This window comes from Humulus lupulus, chromosome 5, assembly GCF_963169125.1.
Source record: "Humulus lupulus chromosome 5, drHumLupu1.1, whole genome shotgun sequence".
NCBI classification, from domain to species: Eukaryota; Viridiplantae; Streptophyta; class Magnoliopsida; order Rosales; family Cannabaceae; genus Humulus; species Humulus lupulus.
The window spans coordinates 88,438,563-88,459,891 of NC_084797.1; the positions used below are offsets into that span (position 1 = coordinate 88,438,563).

Genomic DNA, 21,329 nt, shown 5'->3' on the forward strand with positions numbered 1-21,329 from the left:
AGGCAATCACTTTTCTCTATCACTGAGGTGTCGTAACAACCTACTAATTGGTTCTGATCTGCAAGAAGACTCATAACTCTTTCCCAAAGCACATATAATATCCTGCCCATCCAAGGAAACTCTTGCCTCTAAGGCGTTCCTTGACCTTGGCAAATCTCCACAAGAAATACATCACAATACCATCATCCAAGACAATCACAAATTCCATTCAAATAATCCTTTGAATGTTCTGTCCATCTAATTCATCAAGACACTCAACATTGATTACCCTCTCAAACATAACTCAGCACTCTCAGTGCCCTTATCTGATATAATAGTCTTCTGTTTAACTTTCTCCCTGATCTCTAATTGGTACTAACTAGATCAAAGATCCACCTTGGAGAATACCATCTTATCCCATAACTGAATCCTTTAGATCTTACAACTTTGCTGAGCTGTTTAAAATAGTGCCCTAGATCTGACTCCATCCCTGGCACTAATTCACTCACCACTCTATCTTTTCACATAAAGGTAACCCTGGAAACCCATCCAGAAACTCACAGACTAATCCAGTCTGTCCTGATCCCACTGGCGCAATCTAAGTGGTATCCACCATACTAGCTAAGAGTTCTATGCATCCCCCTGCAATAGATCTCTGGCTCTAAATACAAATGTCATCAGCATACAAAATCCATGAACATTGCAAACTATCACAAGGCTTCCCACTCTCAAGCCCAAGAGTTACCATCCTTCCCTTGCAATATAGCATTGCCCCATACTTACTTAAATAATCCATATCCTGAATCATACCAAAGCCAGTCATAACCAGCTTTATCAAAATCACTAATGAGTCATTTTTATCATAACCCAACTCATCTCTTAAATCCTTAATACAGTATTACTTTCCCATCATAACATAACCATGCGATCTGCATAACAAGTCTATGCTTCTCTAGATGCAACAAGCAAAGAACAATATGGCACTAAGCTAGTCAGCACAATACAAAATCAAAATTAAAAAGCTGACCTGCCACCCCTGAGGAACTAGTCTCACTCTCAGTCTCTGGCTGCATCGAACGAACACTCGAGCTGGAGTCGAGCTGTCCATCCCCTTTTGCTCATCCTTTCTTAGCCTTGGGCAATCCTTCTTGAAATTCCCAACCATGTCACATAAGAAACATGTCTTTGCTTTTCATTCTCCCAAATGATGCCTCTTACACCGAGTGCATTCTATATCAGTCTTCCACTCCTTCTTCTTGCTTGAACCAATAAGTGGAGGTACCACTACCTAAGCTTCGTGCTCTTTGGCACTCTTCTTCTCATTTCTTATGCTCTCAACAGCAAGAGCCTTCCCTACCACCTGAGCGTAGGTGGAGGTTTCATGCACTGGGGCAACTCTAATGCCCTGAGCTATTTTGGAATTCAACCCCTGGATAAACCTTTCCTTCTGAGCTACATCTGTGGGTACCATGTCAAAAGCAAACTTGGCTAACCCATCAAATTTGTTAACATACTCGGTTACTGTTGCATTTCCCTGAATGAGATTCAAAAACTCAGTCATCTTAGTAGTCTGGGCCGCATCATAGTAATAATTTTCATTGAACAGCTGTCTAAACTCCTTCTAGTCCATCACAACTATATCTCGTGTATGGGATACTACTTCCCACCACGTCTAGGCATTATCCCGCAATACATATGTTGCACAAATCACCCTATCGTGACCTACCAGCCCCATACTGTCCAGAACAGAACTGATCATGCCCATCCATTGCTCAACTCTAAATGGATCTAGGCCTCCCTCAAAGACTGGAGGGTAAAACTCCTGGAATCTTCCACAGAGAAATTCCCATCTGCTCTCTACCCTAGGCAGAGCCAAAGCTGATGCCACTCCTGACATAACAAAGGAAGAGGTGTTTCCCGACAAGTTTTGTTATTGTTTCAAACTTCTGATCTCTTCCTCTTTCCTTTGCAATCTTAATTGCATATCTGTAAGCACCTGTTAGAAATTCTGAGGGGTAGGTGAAGAACTTAAACCCTCGTTGTAACTCCCAGCCTCAGTATAACCACCACTAGACCTCATTATCCGCCTTGGATACAAACCTGCTGATTGAATCTATACTCAATAACTTGACCCATTAAATATGATGAGCATATCAAGAGATTTTCCCCACGGGACCAATCATACCACACTACAATCACAACCCACTGCAGTGCTAAACACATGCCCATAGCATTCATACATCAATCATAATCCCTACTCTTCCAGCATTCACACCATGCCTCCAACTCCAGCATGCAAATATCACATTTATATATATTCATGGAGTAGGTAATCATATAGTCAAGAGCCAGGCTTTATCAGAATCTCATGCTCCCTAGTACAATGTGCAGGTAAAGCATTTACATTCTATTTAAGCAGTTAAGCACATAACTACAGAAATAGTTACCATTCCTTGAGTGAAGTTATCTTCAGTGACGAGTGTACATGCCCAACTTGTCTTTAGGAACCCTTAACCTTGGCTCACTCTGATACCAAGTTGTAACGCCCTAAACTCTAGGGACCGTTACGGTGTGCATTTTAAACAGTGCTAAACTCGCTAATCGAGTTATTTGGCCATAATCGTGTAACTAAGTATGATTAGCGATTTAGGATTAAAAATTTTGGTTAAGATATAACATTTCACTAAAATGTTTACTGTATACATTAGGATCCCAAAAATATAATTTAAAGATTTATTACAGGAAAATATTTACAAGCAGCCGATTTAAGCGGCAAAACAGGGTTTAACCCTAGTTCCTCTTTCAACCCTCGGTCGTGGCGGTCGAGCAGCCGCATACGTACACATCGTCACCTAAGCTTTGTAACTTAAGGATGGTCCAGCTTTCTTTTGCCTTTACCTACACCACATAGCACCCGTGAGCCGAAGCCCAACAAGAAAACTCAATATGCTCACAACCAGTAATATCATGTCATCAAATCATAAAGTTCATGCCTAGCAATAATAGCCTTAATCACGCATGCAAATAAGTTCAAGTAATGATGGGGTATCCACGATAAGGAATCCTGCCCTCCTGAGTGGATGACTATCAAGTCAATCCTAATCAAATAAGTGATTTAACACTGGTGGTTCCGATAACCATGCTGGACTTATAGCCCTAAATAGAAGAGTGACAATTGTAAAAGTCACTAAGGTGGGTTCTGTTCCCTTCACAAATAAGTGATCACGTCACTAGCTTAAACAGAATAAGTGATTGATAAGCAAGTCACCAATGCAAACCAATCAAGTGACCATAGAGTCACTACTGTGGGTTCCGTTCCCTCTAGCCATGTGACGATACGGTCACCTGGGTCTTCTAGCCCTGGCTCTGAGTAACTAGTCATAGAACTTGTAACGCCCTGGATAGCCAAGACCGTTACACTGTGTGTTTATAAAGGTGCAAGACTTGTTAATCAAGTCATTTAGTTAGAAACATGTTACTGAAACTACAGTTGAACTAGGGTTAAAAGATTTTGGTCACAAAAGTTACATTTCTAATAATCAAATATTTTATTTTACATGGGATCCCAGAAGTAGTAAAGTTATAAGTCAGTTTACAAAATTTCAGGATTAAAATACAGTTACTAGCCACTCTAAGGAAAAACAGACAGTTAGGCTTTTCTCGTCCTGTTCCACTCCTCGGTCGTGGCGGCCGATTAGCTGATTATGTACATTCAGCCTCGAATCTCTCCATCTCAGGACTGGTCCAACTTGCCCTTGCCTTTACCTACACCACGTAGCACCCATAAGCCAAGGCCCAACAAGAAAACATAATAACAGAGCATAATCATCAAGCAAATAACCATATAACTCATACAGTATAAACATGTACTCAACAGTCTAAACATTCATGTTATTCAAGTAATCAGCATACCAAGTACATCACTTCATATTAATAATCAAGTCATATATGATAAGCAGGGTTAATGCCCTTAGGCCGCACACTCTATTTATCCCACTGACTCCGGCCCGCTTAAACCGAGCTCAGTGAATATTAAGCTGTCCTCAGCTACCAGTGGCCGAGTCACGCCCTGTTCGCAAGTATTATTTACGGCACCCTTAGGCCATTTATCACATGTCCCATGGCATAATACCATCTATGACATCATACAAATATTGGGAGCTCTTAGTCCCATCACAAACACATAACCGGGTGCAGTTTTCTTACCTTTAGATTTCGATAGCTTTGTTCGATTCGATCCTCAAGCATGATCCCGTCTGAGCCCTAGTGTACACCTAGTCACGGTCACAAGTTAGAACCAACTCCAAACTTCAATTCAAAAACCTAGCCTCGGGACCAATCCCGAGCCCTCAGGAAGCCCTAATTCCACCAAACGGGGTGGTAGAATCAAACCCTGAGCCCCCGGGTAAAAACCCTAAGAAATAACTCAAAAACCCCTTTCTGGGAACAGGGTAGCGCTACAACGCCCTAAAGTGGGCGCTACAGCGCTACAAACAGAGCCATCAGGCTCCCAGATGCCCAAGCCTAGCGTTGTAGCGCCCTAACACTACAGCGCTAGTCACAGCTAGACACTACTCAGTTTTCTCCTCTTCGAATTTCCTCGAGCCAAACCTTTCCAAATCTCAATCAAACCTCAACCAAACTTCAAAACAAGCCTCCCAACATCCTCAACTCATCCCAAAAAACCTAACCACCAATAATTCAATCACATGCACCCCAAAACACAACATTCACCATGGCTGAACCTAGAGCTCAAAAACTCAGCAAAACAACAGAAATGACAAAGCCTAAAGCTGGAGTTTCTTACCTTTGATGGATGAGCTCAGCCTAGGTTGTCTTCCACACTTGCTTAGCCATCACCTCCTCAAACCCTTAGGTTTAATTCCCTAGAATTCCCACAGAAACTCTGCTTTGAAAAACCAATTCAACACCAGACCAAGAACTGAACAACAACCTCAAAACCTTACCTCAAAGATGAGTAACCTCTGCCAATTCCTCAAGAAAAATCAAGGATCCTAGTGTTGAGTCCTAGCCTAAGCCTTCTCTGAAATTTAGCTCCAAATTTCCAGAGATTTGGTGAAGAGAAGCCCAAATCGTACAAGAGTAATGCCCTGTTTTCCCTTCTTTCTTTTCCCCTTCTTTCTTTCCTTTCTTTTCTTTTCTTCAGGCTTCCAACACTTTCTACACTATCCACTAAGGCAATAAAGCCAAAACAACATTTATCTGATTCTAACACCAAAAGACCATATTGCCCTCCCACTTATAACTAAGCTTTTAAACTTCCTAAGGGCATTTTAGTCATTACACCCAATTCCCGCTAATTCCTCGAATGCCTCTAATATTTACCGCTTACTTCCAGACACCTAACTAATCACCAATTTATATTCCTCAATATCGAAATTGACCCCAATATATTCTCTAAATTCCCAGAAATACCCCCAAGCTCACCTTGACTTTTTCGTTGAACTGCTCACTAGGATCGCCTCGAGTCACAGATTAGAAATATATCCACATAATAATGTGGTCTCAACAATTATCACAATTATTTACATTTATGCCCTCAACGGGCTAAAATTACGAATATGTCATTCTAACCTAATCAGGGTCTACATGCATACTAATACATAGTCATGCATCACAGATATTTCAAATAATCATATAACATGCTTTTAATCATTAAATCACATATAATCTAGTTATGCCCTCCCGACACAGTAATCGAGGCCCTTAAGCCTTATTAGTAAATTTGGGTCGTTACAGAACTAGGCAAGCGCTTTTAGTTTTCATCGAACTTAGGGTCGGTCTGACATTAATGCTCATAATGATTCATTCAATGTAGATATCGATTAGATCTAATCTTTTATAGGCTCTACGTTCATGATTATGTCAGTAACACACGATCAGTGCTCAGTACCGTTGTTGAACTTGACTAGTAAGCCACAACTTCACATATGGATCTGACACCACTGCCAATTCTGACTACTAAGTCAGTGCCACACACAAGTAATCAATGCTACCAAGCATATATCATATGTCAAATATCTGAATTCAGGGAATTCAGCATGCTTACTTAACAAATGCTAGCATAATTAGGATCATGCACAAACACAGAGACTCAAGCTCTGATCAATTTCATATTTAACATTCACGGCATGCCCTAACCACATGTTTCTCGTGCATCACATGCATCACATTTAAACACTCAACATGCCTCAATAATAATCATGCATGTCATATACATAGGGTGTAGTTTTCTTATCTTTAGTCCAAGCACAGGTTACCAATAAACGAGCCACAAGCACGATCCTGATTCCAAGCCTCTAGTGATAACCTAGTCACAACCATATACAATGATCTAATGAGTTCAAGTTGTAAAACCCAATCCCAGAACCAAGACCTAGCCTCCGGGACGTCGAATCCCACTAAACCGGGTAGTAAGAACGATCCCGAGGCCTAAGGTTTGAGTTCCCATGATCAAAACATCACTTTGCCCACAAATGGCCTCAAGCACTGCGACCCCATCTCTCTGAGTCACGGCCCCCAGCCAAATTAGAGGTGCCAGCATCAGACACCTGCACCAAGCGCCGCGGCCCCCAGGCCCTTCAGCTCCACCACCCATTTGCACCAAGCTCAGGCCTCGGCGCCCAAGAACAGGGTCGCGGCCCCACCTCGAAACCCGCCCAAAACCACGATTTTCCTCTTTTAAAACCTTCCAAAAACCTATCCAAACATCTCCAAATCCAAAAATCAAAGTTCCCAACACATCCTAAACATCCAAAACCAACAAAATCCAATCTTCAATTCAATCAAAAACTCATCAAAACACAAAATCCAATCCAAGCTTAAAAACTTTGCAAACTTAGAACTTAAAACTTTGATTGCCTTTGATTAAGTCATTCCCAACTAAATTCTTCAGCTAATAAGCTTCTAATCTTTCTTAGAATCCCTATGCCTCGATCCTCACTTGAATCTGAGTCCTATAACTCAAGTTTCCTTTGAAAATGCGATCGGGAGACGAAAATGGAACTTTGAGGGAGAGAACTTACTGAACGTTCTTTTTATTTCTTAAAAGGTTACTTCAAGCTTAAGTAACCTCAAACAAATCCTAATGCTCGGTGTCCCGAAAACGTCCCCAGGGGAAAAATAGTCAAAACCTCCAGAATTTCCCCCCTAATCTTACTAACTCCCAATTTATCATCAAATACTTATTCACATTACCTAATAACCCGGTAATGCTAAATACCCCTTGACTCACTCCGAGTCAAGTACAAAATGGTTATCTAATTCTGTCCTAGTGCCCAAGCCAAATGGCACTTGGAGGACCTGTATAGATTTCTTCGACCTCAACAAGGCCTGCCCAAATAATTATTTTCCTTTGTCGAAGATAGATCAGATGGTCGACGCCACCTCCGGATACGAGCTCTTGTCCTTTATGGACGCGTACTCAGGGTACAACCAGATTTCCGTGCATGTCGCGGACTAAGAGCACACCAGCTTCAGAACTGATAAAGGATTGTACTGCTACAAAGTGATGCCCTTCGAGCTCAAGAATGTTGGTGCCACCTATCAGAGGCTGGTAAACCGTATGTTCAAGAACCAGTTGGGTCCGAACATGGAGGTTTACGTGGAAGACATGATGTTCAAATCGAGGACAGCCCCCAACCACGCGAAAGACCTAGCAGAAGTGTTCGCTGTACTTCATAGGTTCGGGATGAAGTTGAATCCCCAAAAGTGAACTTTTGGAGTTGCCTACGGAAAGTTCTTGGGTTTCATTGTCAGCAGCCGAGGAATAGAGGCAAATCCCAAGATCAAAGCTCTGGTCGAGATGCCATCCCTCCACAAGCATAAAGATGTTCAAATCCCCATCGAGAGGATAGCAGCCCTAAGTTGCTTTGTCTCCAAGGTAATGATAAGTGCATACCATTCTTCAACATACTTCATGGACGCCCCAGTGTCTGGGCCTACACGGAAGTTGTGCGTAGACGGGTCTTCCAATGAAAACAGAGTCGAGCGAGCCTGATCTTGGTATCCCTCGAAGAGCAGAGGGCTAACAGTGCCCTGAGATTTGGATTCGACGCCTCCAACAATGAGGCTAAGTACGAAGCACTTATTGCTTGGCTCTGAGTAGCCGTGGAGCTCAAGGTCGAGGGCCTCGAGATCTTCAGCGACTCACAGCTCGTATTCAATCAGGTACTCAGAGAGTACCAGGCCAGGGGGACAAAGATGGCAGCTTATTTGGAAAAATCCCAAGAAATGCTACACAACTTTAAGAAATTTACCATATGACAAGTGCCACGGGAACATAATTCTAATGCTTACGACTTGGCCAAGCTTGCTACCATCAGGGAAGCTGAGTTAATCAATGTAGTCCCCATTGACTACTTGGTCGCTTCGAGCATCTCAGCCCCGAGGAGGTAGAAGCGTACCAACCCCAGGATGGCTGGATGGAGCCCATTATGAAGTACCTTGTCACCGAGGAATCACCGTAGGACAAAAAGGCAGCTCAAAAGCTGCTTTAACAGGCACCTCGGTATGTGATCATGAACAATAAGCATTACAGGCGAGGATATTTGTTGTCTTTACTCCGATGTGTGCTCAAGCAAGAAGATAGTCTTATTCTTTGGGAAGTGCATGAAGGCTTTTGTGGGGACCACGCTGGAGGGCAGAGCCTCACTAAGAAAATCTTAAGACAAGGGTACTTTTGGGCCACTATGAATGGTGATAAGATGGATTACATCAAGAAGTGTGACAAGTGCCAATGCTTCACCAACATACCCCGAGAACCCCCAAATGATCTCACTTAGATGACAAGTCCTTGGCCCTTCATAATCTGGGGCATTGACCATATCGGATCCTTACCCATGGGAAATGGGGGAGTGAAATATGCAATTGTGGGGGTCGACTACTTCACGAAGTGGGTCGAGGCCGAACCTCTCACTACCATCACTTCCAAGAAGGCATTGGATTTTGTCATCAAGAACATCGTTTGCCGCTACGAGCTCCCGAGGAAGATAGTCTCTGACAACAGCCTACTATTTGACAGTGAATTGTTCACGAATTTCAGTCAAAGGCATGGACTTATGAAGAGGTTCTCCTCCGTAGCTCACCCACAAGCAAATGGGCAGGTGGAAGCAGTCAGCAAGATTGTAACACCCTGGATAGCCAAGACCGTTACATTGTGTGTTTATAAAGTGCCAGACTTGCTAATCAAGTCATTTAATTAAAAGCATGTCACTGAAACTATAGAGGAACTAGGGTTAAAATGTTTTAGTCTCAAAAGTCGCATTTTCATTAAGAAACATTATCTGTTTACACGGGATCCCAAAAAAATAATAAGTTTAAAGACCGTTTACAAAAGTCATAAGGTTTAGACACAATAACAAGCCATATTAAGGCAAAACAAACAGTTAGGCAATCCTTGTCCTGATCCACTCCTTGACCATGGTGATCGAACAGCTGGCTATGTACATTCAACCCCGCAACTCTCCATCTCAGGATTGGTACAACTTGCCCTTGCCTTTACCTGCACCACGTAGCACCCGTGAGCCAAGGCCCAGCAAGAAAACACAACAATAGAGCATAAGCAATCAACAGACAAATCAATATCTCATACTGCATCACATAATCTCAACCATATAGTCATTCAGTATAATTAAGTATTCAGCACACCAACATGTCATCTCATATCATATTTCAGTTCACAAGTGATAACTAGGGCTAGCGCCCTCAGGCTGCTCCCTCTGTTATCCCACTGACTCCGGCCCGCTTAAACCGAGCTCAGTGAATGTTAAGCTGTCCTCGACTACCAGTGGCCAAGCCGCGCCCTGTGCGCAAATATTATGTACGACACTCTTAGGCCGCTTTTACATGTCCTGTGGCATAATATCATCATTGACACGATACAAATATCAGGAGCACTTAGTCCCATCACAAGCATATAGTCGGGTGCAGTTTTCTTACCTTTCAATTCACTAGCTTTGATCCCTCGACTCCTTGAGCACGATCCCCCTCGAGCCCTAGCGCTCACCTAAACACAACCATAGACCAAAGTCATCATCAATCCTAGCCCCCGGGAAGTCCTAGTTCCACCAAACAAGGTGGTGGAATCAAACCCCAAACCCTTGGTCAAAAACCCTTGCAAACAACCCTAAAATCCCCTTCAGAAAACAAGGTACCGCTACAGCGCTCATGGGAGGGCGCTACAGCGCTACAAACAGAAGAAAAATCCCCTCAGCATGCATGGCCTAGCGCTACAGCGCTAGCCTTTGGGCGCTAGTCACAGACAGACCAACACCAGTTTTCCCTTCCTACGATTTCCTCGAACCAAACTCAATCAAAACTTCTCCAAACATTTACCAAACTCAAAAACAACCTTATGAACATACTCCACTCATCCCAAGCACCCCAAATACTCAAAACCCAATCACAAGCATCTTTAATCCTAAAATTCACCATAGCTATCCCTAAGCTCATAAACTCAACAAAACCAGTCAAAACATCAGGGTTAGAGGCTTAGAATTCATACCTTTAATGGAGTTTCGATTTCAAGACAACCTCTACCCCTCTTTGGCTTGCTCTCCCCCAATTCTTGGCCTGAATTCCCATCAAACTTAGCTTATGCACCATAGTTCAAAAACCAAACCAGAAACTGAAGAAACTATAGAACCTTACCTCAAGTGCTAAGTGTTGGAAAAAACTTATACGACATCTTTATTTATTTTCATGTATATCTAATATTAAACAAATTAATACGAGATAGCCTAAAACATGTTTCTAAAATTGAATTCAAAGAGAAACAAATAATATAATACTTACAGTATACGCAGCGGAATTAAGAGTCCTTCCTTCAGTTTCTCTAACTCTTGTATCCTTTCTGTCGCAGAGTATTATCAAGAAACTGAACCGATGACTTGTGACTTATCTGTCGTCTCTGAAATCTTCTCTCTAAGCACTCCTTTTATAGACTCAATTAGGCCATTTAATTTAATTAAAAAATCAATAAAATAACAGCCATTTTGAAGCCCTAGGTCGAAATTATCATGGGCTATAGGCCCGTGAAATTTCCCATTTGATTATAAGCCCATTGGACTTAAAATCAAGGCCTGTATTATTTTCTATTGATTTAATTAATAAAATAATTATTTAAATCCTTTATCTAATTAATTATTTATAATTTGAACCTTGATTTAAATTTATTTATTAATTTAGATACCAATTTATCTTAATTAATAAATCTGCCATAATTTCTCTTTTCTTCTCAAAATTACATAACTCTGTGAAACTATCCAAAATTGACCTGGTCAACTTTGATAATTCTAATTGATAATCAAATCAATTAATTGAGACTATCTAGATGATTTTATCCAAGGTACAATGGGGACCATGGGCCTATGAAATCAAGCTTCAATAAGTTATCATAAATCTAACAAATAAATTTACTAACTTATTAATTCCTCGTGACTCCACTATAGACTTGGAACTGCACTTTTGAATTCATAGAACGCTCTATAACAAATATAGATACGCTATTAATTATCCATTGTTACAACCATAATTGTCACTCAATCCTCTATAGACGGTCTACAATGAGATAGGACTAAAATACCGTTTTACCCCTCATTGTATTTTATCCTTAAAACACTTAGTTCCTTGTAAATGATATTTCAGTAAACTAATTTAATTACTGAAATGAGATCTCTATCATTTAACACCTTGAACCAAACTAAAAGGAAACCATCATTTCACTTCTTCATCAGAAGCTATAGATGTTCATATCTATGATTAACACTCCCACTCAATTATACTACCGAGTTCCCAAGATGTAAGTATGGGCTAGTCCGTAGGGTAAGCTGGTAACGAACAAGTCAAAGAACTCAAATAATACAATCAGTTAGAATACTAACCACTCAGAATTGAGATTGAATTGACCTATGGTCAACTATATGATATGACTAGAATAGATAATAACGGTATGTTTACTTATCTTATCAACTGTCAATATCGGTCCTGTCCGATGTAACAAATACATCCGATCTTATCTACTTTGCTAATGTTCTGGAAAGAACATAACACTGTAATGTGTAAGTAGATCATATCGTAGATTGACAGGTCAGTGTAAATCCAGTGCACTGACTAATCTTAGAACTAACTTATTTTGAACATATAATCATATTTATATTCCACTGTGATTACCTCACTATAAATAAGATTAGCTATATGCTCGGGATTTAATAGAAGTTTATATTAAACAAATAATCATGAAAATAAAACATGCGAGCAAAGTGATTGACCAAGTCAAAAAAATGATTTCTATTCTTTTATTGATAATAAAATGAGATTACAATGAATTTGGGTTTTAATTAGGGCATAAAACCCTAACACTAAGGTGTTCCTACTAAACCTCTGCCAATTCTCCAAGCCTAGCCTAGGATCCTTGATGCTCAGCCTAACCCAACTCTCCTCCCTGAGCTCTGCTCCAAAGTTTCTCAAGAAATTGATGAAGGAAGCATAAGCCGACCTTAGGAACTTTCTATTTTCTCCCTTTCCTTTTTCTTCCTTTTCCTTCTTTTCTTTTCAGACTTCTATTGCTTTCTACAATCTCCACTAAAATAAAGCCTAGGTAATACTTAACTCCTGTAAGCCAAATGACTATTATGCCCTCCCTATTAAGTCTAAACCCTTTAATCCACTTAGGGGCATTTTAGTCATTTTACCCAATTCCCGCCAACTCCTCGAGTGTCTCTAATATTTCATGCTTGATTCCCGATACCTAACTAGTCTCCAATTATATTCCTCGTTATTAAAATAGATCCCAATATATTCACCAAATTCACATTTATACCCCTAGACTCACCCCGAGCCGGGTATAAATCCCCGCTATGACTTTTTCGCTGCTTTGCTCACTAGGATCGTCTCGAGTCACAGATCACAGATATATCCACATAATAATGTGGTCTTGACAATTATCACATATATCAACACAGTTATGCCCAAAATGGCCAAAATTACGATTATGCCCTTCTAACCTAATCAGGGCCTACATGCATACTAATACACATAGTCATGCATCTCAAACATTCAAATAGTCATATAACATGCTTTAAATCATAATCATGCATCTTAATCATTAAAATCACACATAATTCCCATTATGCCCTCCAGGCACACTAATCAAGGCCCTTAAGCCTTATTAGCGAATTCTGGTCGTTACAAAGATGCTTAAAGTCATCGTAAAGAAAAGGTTGGAACAGGTGAAAGGCGCATGATCTGAGGAGCTGCCTAAGGCATTATGGAGTTATTGCACCACTACCAGGACCTCCATCAGTCACTCACCATTCTCCATGGCCTACGGGTACAAAGCCATGCTCCTAGTTGAGGTAGCAATCTCCACGCACCGAAGAGATACATACGATCCGACCACAAATCACACTTTACTCCAAGAGTCTCTGGACCTCATGGATGAGCTCCGTGAAGCTTCTCAGCTTCAAGTAGCATACTACCAGCAGAAAGTAGCCAAATATTTTTACTCTAAAGTGAAGGATAGAAAATTTGGGGATCAGAGATTTGGTGTTGCGAAAAGTCTTCTTAGCCACCCACGATCCTTGTGCCGGAGTGTTGGGCCCTAACTGGGAAGGTCTGTACCAAGTCGAGAGCATTGTGCGTCCAGGGACATACAAGCTGGCCCGACTGAGTGGGGAATTAATACCCCAGGCTTGGAATGCTGAGCATCTCCATCGGTATTACCAGTGATATGAGTAGTGTATTTTTGTTAAATTTTGTAATAATTTTGTAGCCTCCGAGCACAATTAATGGAAACCGCATAGACAAAACATGATAGAAATTTTAAAAGAATTTTCTTATATTTCATTTTCCTCTTTATTCTATTTTTTCTACTCATTGAGCACCTGCTCGCTGGCCTGGACAAGTGAACACATACTAGTCTCCAATCACTTGTGGGGCATAAGGGGTTAGGGCAACCTCGCTGAGTATAGTGTCTCATGGAGGATGACCTAGGAAACTAAGCTTGTCATGAGTGGAGTAGGCCTAGTGTCAATACCAAGAGAATAGAAAGATCTAGGGAACTAAGCAAAGTCGCGAAAGTCCATGACCTAGGAAACTAAGCTTGTCATGAGTGGAGTAGGCCTAGTGTCACAGAACTTCGAAGACTAAAAGTCCTAGTAGCGCGAGATCGAACTTGGGTTATCTCTCGAGGACATTGAGCCCGAGGATCTATGACCAAGCTCTTAGATCTCTAGATTCAAACAGAAGCCTCAGTCATCTGCACTCAAGCCCAAAGCCTTGAGTTGCCAAAACTTGACCACCGTAAGGTTAATCTTAGCATTGGGAATTATTGACCTGGGAAGCTAAGCTAGTCGATGAGCAGAGCAACCTTAGTGTCATAAGACACGTCAGGCGATGCTTCACCTGCCAGGCAATGTGTCGCCTCCCTTCAGGTGGTGCATCGCCTGCAGGGTTTTGTCTCGTACTTCACTTTAGGTGATGCATCGCCTACAAGGTGGTGGCGATGCAACACCATATAAACATGTATAACTTCTCAACAGTGACCTTAAACACCTCCAAATACTCTCAAACTTTTTTAGCATGCTTAGATACCTCATTGTATCATTTTAGACCCATAAAAGCCAATAAACTTGTGATTCATTATTCTTATCTTCTAACTCGTGTCAAACATAGCCTTCTTAAGGTAACTTTTTTCTTTTAGAGAGATTTGTTTCTTTTTTGATCCTATCTTTTGATTATGCCTGAGTTGTTTGTTCGACAAAAAGTCATTTTACATACAGTAATGGGATTGTAGCGGGTATAGTTTAGTGGTAAAAGTGTGATTCATTCTATTAACCCCTTATATAGTTAAGGGGTCCCTCGGTTTGATGAATATTCCATTCCGATCAAAAACTTTATCTCGTAAAAAAGATTTAACCCTTTTCCTCTCAATGAAATTTTTTTATTTATTTTTTTTGCTCAAACTATAGAGAATATTTTAATATACTATAAACAGTAAAACCTTTCTATAGTAATAATGTTGAGACCAACATATTTTATTACTATGAAGAGGTTATAACTTAATATAATTATGTCCATAAAATATTTTAAATATACACATTTAATTCTAAATTAAATACTAAATGATAAAACATGTCAAATTGAATGTATAATCATTGATAAACGAAAATGACATAAATGTATAGCTACAATGTAGATATATACATAATGTTGAGAATATACAAAATTATTTTAGAAGTCTATAAATTGATAATTAATTTTATCATTAATTTGTAGTATGTATAAGATAGTAGATATATAAATATATTTAATATGAAGACAATTATTATTATATGAATATATATTTTCTAAAGTGTAAATTAAAAAATATTATAATTTATTAAAATGTGGAATTTATTTTTATTTATAATTTTCCAAGTTGGACTAAAACTTTTTAATACCAAAATTATTCAACTGTAAATATAAAAATATAAAAAATTAAACGACATCTACTTTGAGCTTATGATTACTATTAGTAAGCCAAACGGTCGGTTATAATTGGGCAGTCATTAGCATATAGAACACCACGGTGTTACATTAGCTACCTAGTCATTTAAAAAAAAAAGTCAAAATTTGATTCCAAACGGCAAAAGCCAATAAAATAAATAAAAATAAATTTTAAGCAAAAAAAAAAAAGTAAAAGAAAGAAACTCAAATCTTCTTTTTCTAACTTAACATCTCTATAGCCAGTAAGTCGTTCGATTCTCGCAGATAACGACTCTCAGCGGTCTTAATTATCTTTCTTTCTCTCTCTGATCCTAATCTTCTCTTCTGGGTTTTGACTGGTAAGCTCTTCTTAGATCATCACATCTTCTTACCAATTTTACATAATTTTTTTTTCATCTTCAATTGGGGTTCTTTCATGTTTTTACGATCAAAATCTGTGCAAATTCATATATAAACTAATCCAATGCGCTTCTCAACTCTGAAACTGACTATAATTATTAGGTCTTTCTATCTGGGTTCAATTTCTTTTTGCCTTTCTTGATTTGTTGGTGGATGAGTATGGAAAGTCCTCTTTGTTGCTGGGCGTTATCTAGTTTTTGTTTTCTTTTCGTGATTTTGATATAATTTAGACACTTGTTTGGAGAGTGGGATATTTAATTTAATTGATTTCTATCAGAAATTGCAAACGCTTGATTTGTATCCCCAAATTTGGATTATTTTGTCCTAATGGTGGATTTAGTATATAGAATTTGAGAATGGTTAGACAAAAATAGTAGTGATGATCATTCATAGGTATATGTTTGCGTCTTCTGTTTTGAACTAAATTTGATGATTGAATTTGTGGGTCTTTTTTGTTTTACGGAAAATTTGAGGACAGGAGACTTAACTGAAGGGAAGAGACATGGCTGGTAATGCTGCAGCCTGCGCCGAGAGGGCAACTAGTGATATGCTGATTGGTCCAGACTGGGCAATAAACATTGAATTATGTGATATTATTAACATGGACCCTGGGTACTTTCTATTTATCTTTTTGGTGGAACGCTTGTGTATGTCTTTTGTTGTTTTTTGTACATTTGTTGATCCTAAATTTACTTTCCAATTTTATAGCCAAATTATACTTGTATTGATTTGCAGGCAAGCAAAAGATGCCTTGAAGACACTCAAGAAGCGTCTTGGCAGTAAAAATCCGAAAATACAACTTCTGGCTCTTTTTGTTAGTATTTCTTTATACATATAAGAATATATTTATTTGTTTTTTGTACTTGTTTGACATGTGGGTTTTTTGTCATATTCATTATGATGTCATTTTAAGTCATTGTAAGTTTCTCTTATTCAAAATATAACTTGAATTTTTTATTATATGAATCAGTTGTTGCTGCTATGTTTTACTTTCAATCAAGCAACCATTGCTCAATTGTGATACAATTTTCATTGAATGTTTTGATCTAGGCTTTAGAAACTCTCAGCAAAAATTGTGGTGAGAGTGTTTTCCACCAGATAGTTGAGCGTGATATCTTACATGAAATGGTTAAAATAGTAAAGAAGAAGGTACCCTAATTTTCTTCTGATCCTATCTGTTTTTCTTGTCCTTTCACTGTGAATCTCTCCTATGCATTCCTAGTAAATCTAACTTGTCCGATGCAATTGTTTAAATTCTGCAGCCAGACTTGAATGTGAGGGAAAAGATACTAATCCTAATTGACACATGGCAAGAAGCCTTCGGGGGACCTCAGGGGAGATATCCTCAATACTATGCAGCATATAATGAACTGAAGGTTGTTAGTTTATTAAATGTTATTTTAGCATGTTAAGCTTGATACACAATTTTCTCTTGTTAATTACTTCGTCAGCCAAGGCATTTGGGCAAAAGCTTATTTAAGTTGATTAAAGTGTAAATATCACATGATCAACCTTTTTTTTTGCTTTCTGCTTTATGTGAGATATGCAATAGCATGGGTTGCAGATGAATGTGAATGTTAGTTATACATGGTTATACTAGCCTACAAGGTATATATATGCTGAAGTTGAATCCCTTAGTGTTGTCCTTGATGCTTAAGTTATGATGAATGTTTTACGTCTGTGTTTGGATGGGTTGTATTAATTCTATGTGTTCCTTTTTCTGTTTAGAGTTTTTATAGCTAATGTGCTACTACAGTATTTGGAAAGGAACCTATTTTGATTTCTTAACTCACTTTTATAATAAAGTATTCTAAGTAATCTATGTATAAATATATATCACAGGCTGCTGGAGTTGAATTCCCACCTCGAGAAGAAAGCAGTGTACCATTCTTTACTCCACCCCAGACCCAGCCAATAATTTCTCCTGTTACTGAATACAATGATGCTGCTATTGAGGCCTCTTTACAGTCTGATGCTTCAGGCCTCAGGTACTGTCTCGATGACAACTCTTTTGTTTGTCATAAACATTTATTCAAATTCTTGGTACTTATTAGGTTTTATTTTCTTATATTAAACACAAGATAGATGCAAAATAAATTTCTAGCAAAGACTAGTTTTTTTCTTATTAATAAATTGGGATATGGTTCTCCTTCCACCCATGTTTTCGTGGATATGTTCAATATAATTGAATATTTATGTGGGAGATACATCCTTTGATGCGTAATTGTACTTCAGATTTGCAATGGTCTGACTCATGTAAATGTAATTATACTAATAAAATTGAAGTCAACACCCGATCATTGAACTTGTTCAAGTAATATTCTAAGGGAAAAAATGTGGTAACCACTTAACAACCCTGCTTACAGACCTAGGTATTAGCATTTGATTAGAGTTTGTCGTGACTCTTTTTCGGTTCCTTATCTCACCTTTAAAGGACAATCACCACCAAAGTGTTACCTCATTGATCCACCGCATCTAATTCCTATTAAGAATGTCCTTGTTGCTACCCCATAGAATTGCAGTAAAACCTACCACATATCTTCCATGCTTGCATTTTTATTCTATTGCTGCTTCAGTCAATTATATGATGTTTTATTTTTCATTTTATAAGTATGTATCCTTGTAAAGATGTACTGTCTACATTATTTAACCAGTAACTTCTCAGTATGACATGCTTTTACTTGGCCAGTAATTTATTAGTTTTTCTGTGTTAAATTTCTTCTAAATTAATTTTTAAAACAATCAGCTTGTTAGAGATTAAAAATGCTCAGGGGCTATCAGATGTCTTGACAGAAATGCTTGGTGCATTGGATCCAAAGAATCCTGAGGTAATATATTATAAAGCCATTCTATATGTTATGGGAATTGGGAAAGACATGATAATACCTAGATTTTGAGTGCTATCTTTCTGTTTTTGTATGCATGTGGTTCTTGAAATAATCTTATAATGAGTCTTTTTGAGGCTATTACAACATGCTATATATATATTGTTATCCTAGCTCCCTTTGTATTTCCTTTTTCTTTGAAAAGAAAATTATACTTTTGAATTTTGACTACTTTTTGTTGGAAGAAGGTCACTGCATCAGTTTGTTTGGAAGTGAAGCATAATGTTTGCTTCTTTCTTAGCCAATATCTATGTTGTTTGGTGTGTCATGTCCCTGAGAGTAATTCAAGATTGCTTTAATTGCAAGATTTCCATTTTAGGCTTTAGAAACTTAAACTCTATAATATAATCTCTCTCTCTCTCATTAATTTATTATTATTTATTATTATTATTATTATTATTATTTTGTTTATGAAAAGGCTATATATAATCATTGAAGGAATTAAATTGGAAGGAAGTCACTATATCCGGATGTTCAGTGATGAAGAATAGTGGTTTGTTTTCTTAAAACAAGACAAGAGAATGGTGTTTGTTTTTTCCTTAAAAATAATATTAATTATTTTGTTTATTCTGACGTGTCATGTCTTTGAGCGATTAACACTTTAAATGAGGTATGGGACTAAATATTATGAAATTTAAAACATTGTACGTGGACAATACATTTGTCTTCCATAGTTGTAATCCCCTATGCCAAATTATCCATGTACACTATTCCAATCTTCTTATGTTGCTATCATCCTTCCATGTACATCAGTTGGGTTTTTTTTAATGTTTCTGGTTATTCTGGCAGGGTGTGAAGGATGAAGTGATTGTTGACCTTGTTGATCAGTGTCGCTCATACCAAAAACGTGTTATGCTTCTTGTGAATAATACCACGTAAGAGATTGATTGACTTTTAGTTTCTGCATGTGTTAGTTTTGATAATGCTGATAGGGTGATAGTTGATTCTTGCTTCCCTTCAGAGATGAAGAACTTTTGTGTCAAGGATTGGCACTAAATGATAGTTTGCAACGTGTACTTCGCCGTCATGATGACTTTGTGAAAGGAATCCCTAATCCAGGCACAAAAGAGACAGCATCTTCAGCTGTGCCACTTGTGAATGTCAACCATGAGGATGATGAATCTGAAGATGAGTTTGCCCAACTAGCTCACAGGTAACTATTTCAGCAGGCTCTTTTCCATGTGGACATTCTAATATCACTGATTTATAAATAGTTCACTACGCTTGTGTGTGTGTGTGGTGGGGGGGGGGGGGGGGGGGGTTGTATTGATTTAGGATAACAGTTTGAGATTCTTTTGATTGGTATCATTCTAGAATATATGTTGTAACTGCATTTTTCAGGTCATCAAGAGATAGCTCCAAGATTGAACTTGTGCGGGTGAACCCACTACTTCCTCCTCCACCATCATCAAAAAGACCAGTAGGCACGGATGCTAGTTTTATTGACTATCTGAGTGGCGATACCTACAAGTCTCGAGGATTCGATGAATCATCAGAACAGTCATCCTATGTGGCTCCAGCTCATTCAAACACAAGTTCTGCCCCTTCACTGAGTCCAACATTATCATCCTCTCCCAAATCCTCCAGTTTTATAAACCCTACCTCATCACCATCGTTCAATAGAAATCCAGTATATGATGAGCCGGCTACCCTAAGCAAATCTGCAGATCAGCTGCCTCCTGCACCTTGGGAAGCACAGTCTACTGTCTCTCTTCCACCCCCTCCTTCGAGGTACAATCAAAGGCAGCAATTTTTTGACCAAAATACTCCAAGTGGTACTGCTCATTCCAGCAGTGGATCTAGCTCTTCTTCTTATGACAATTTAGTGGGACAGACTCAGAACTTGTCTCTGAACTCTTCCACCCCACCAAAGCAAGTAAAACCAGAAGATGCACTTTTTAAAGATCTTGTTGATTTTGCGAAAGCTAAGTCATCTTCATCTTCCTCTTCTAAACCCAACAGGTCATTTTGAGTTGTCCAAGATTTTGGGTTCTCAAGGTGCCATAGCTTGTGAACATAGGGCTTCTGAGTTTTGCGATGAAATATTACAGTAACTTGTGTTAAATAATTTGTTGGTAGGAAACTTTTGGATTTGGTTCGTGCATTCTGCTTTATTAGCTGGTTTATTTTAAGATGACATGCTTATTTGCACATAATTTGAATATATTGATCTTTATTGGATTTGCTTTAAATTCTCTGTTTTTTTTGTTTTGGGCTGGGGGTGATAGAATGATTATTCATTTAGTTTGTTGGGTAATCATTTCCTTTGTTAGCAGCTGATTTAGGTTGAAAATGTTGGTGCTTTACTCTATATCTATATATTTATATAAAGAAGAGCGGATGTAACATTCTAAAATTACTCTAAAGTATTTTTTTTTATTCACTTTTTTTTTCTTTAAAAAAAAAACAAAAATATCTATCTAATTTTTTTTTCAAAAAAACATATAAATTTATATATTTATATAAATGAGTCTCAATGTAGTACTTTAAAATTGTTCTAAAGTACTTTTTTTATTTTCTAATTTTTTTTACATTTTTTTATTCTTTAAAAAAACAAAA

General features: G+C 38.4%; 1 protein-coding gene across 2 annotated transcripts; it reads left to right on the top strand.

Moving 5' to 3' along the window:
• The first annotated feature begins 15,664 nt into the window (after positions 1-15,664).
• Positions 15,665-20,962, top strand: LOC133777507 (TOM1-like protein 3). Of its 2 annotated transcripts, none has more exons than XM_062217153.1 (10): positions 15,665-15,824; positions 16,364-16,497; positions 16,621-16,699; positions 16,936-17,034; positions 17,148-17,261; positions 17,728-17,873; positions 18,632-18,713; positions 19,560-19,645; positions 19,732-19,923; positions 20,112-20,962. In XM_062217153.1, exons 2-10 carry the CDS (start codon positions 16,388-16,390, stop codon positions 20,740-20,742), a joined length of 1,539 nt encoding a protein of 512 aa, XP_062073137.1. In that variant the 5' UTR covers positions 15,665-15,824; positions 16,364-16,387; the 3' UTR covers positions 20,743-20,962. The 2 variants fall into 2 exon arrangements, with proteins under 2 accessions (XP_062073137.1, XP_062073138.1); XM_062217154.1 differs by having other exon boundaries at positions 15,672-15,824; positions 16,359-16,497.
• Positions 20,963-21,329: the final 367 nt, after the last annotated feature.

Bases quoted from the DNA above. Each gene is read 5' to 3' on its own strand.
- LOC133777507 (XM_062217153.1), top strand. From the start codon at position 16,388: ATGGCTGGTAATGCTGCAGCCTGCGCCGAGAGGGCAACTAGTGATATG. The intron at 17,262-17,727 runs GTTGTTAGTTTA...TATATATCACAG, and splicing joins CAGCATATAATGAACTGAAG to GCTGCTGGAGTTGAATTCCC. The intron at 19,924-20,111 runs GTAACTATTTCA...TGCATTTTTCAG, and splicing joins TTTGCCCAACTAGCTCACAG to GTCATCAAGAGATAGCTCCA.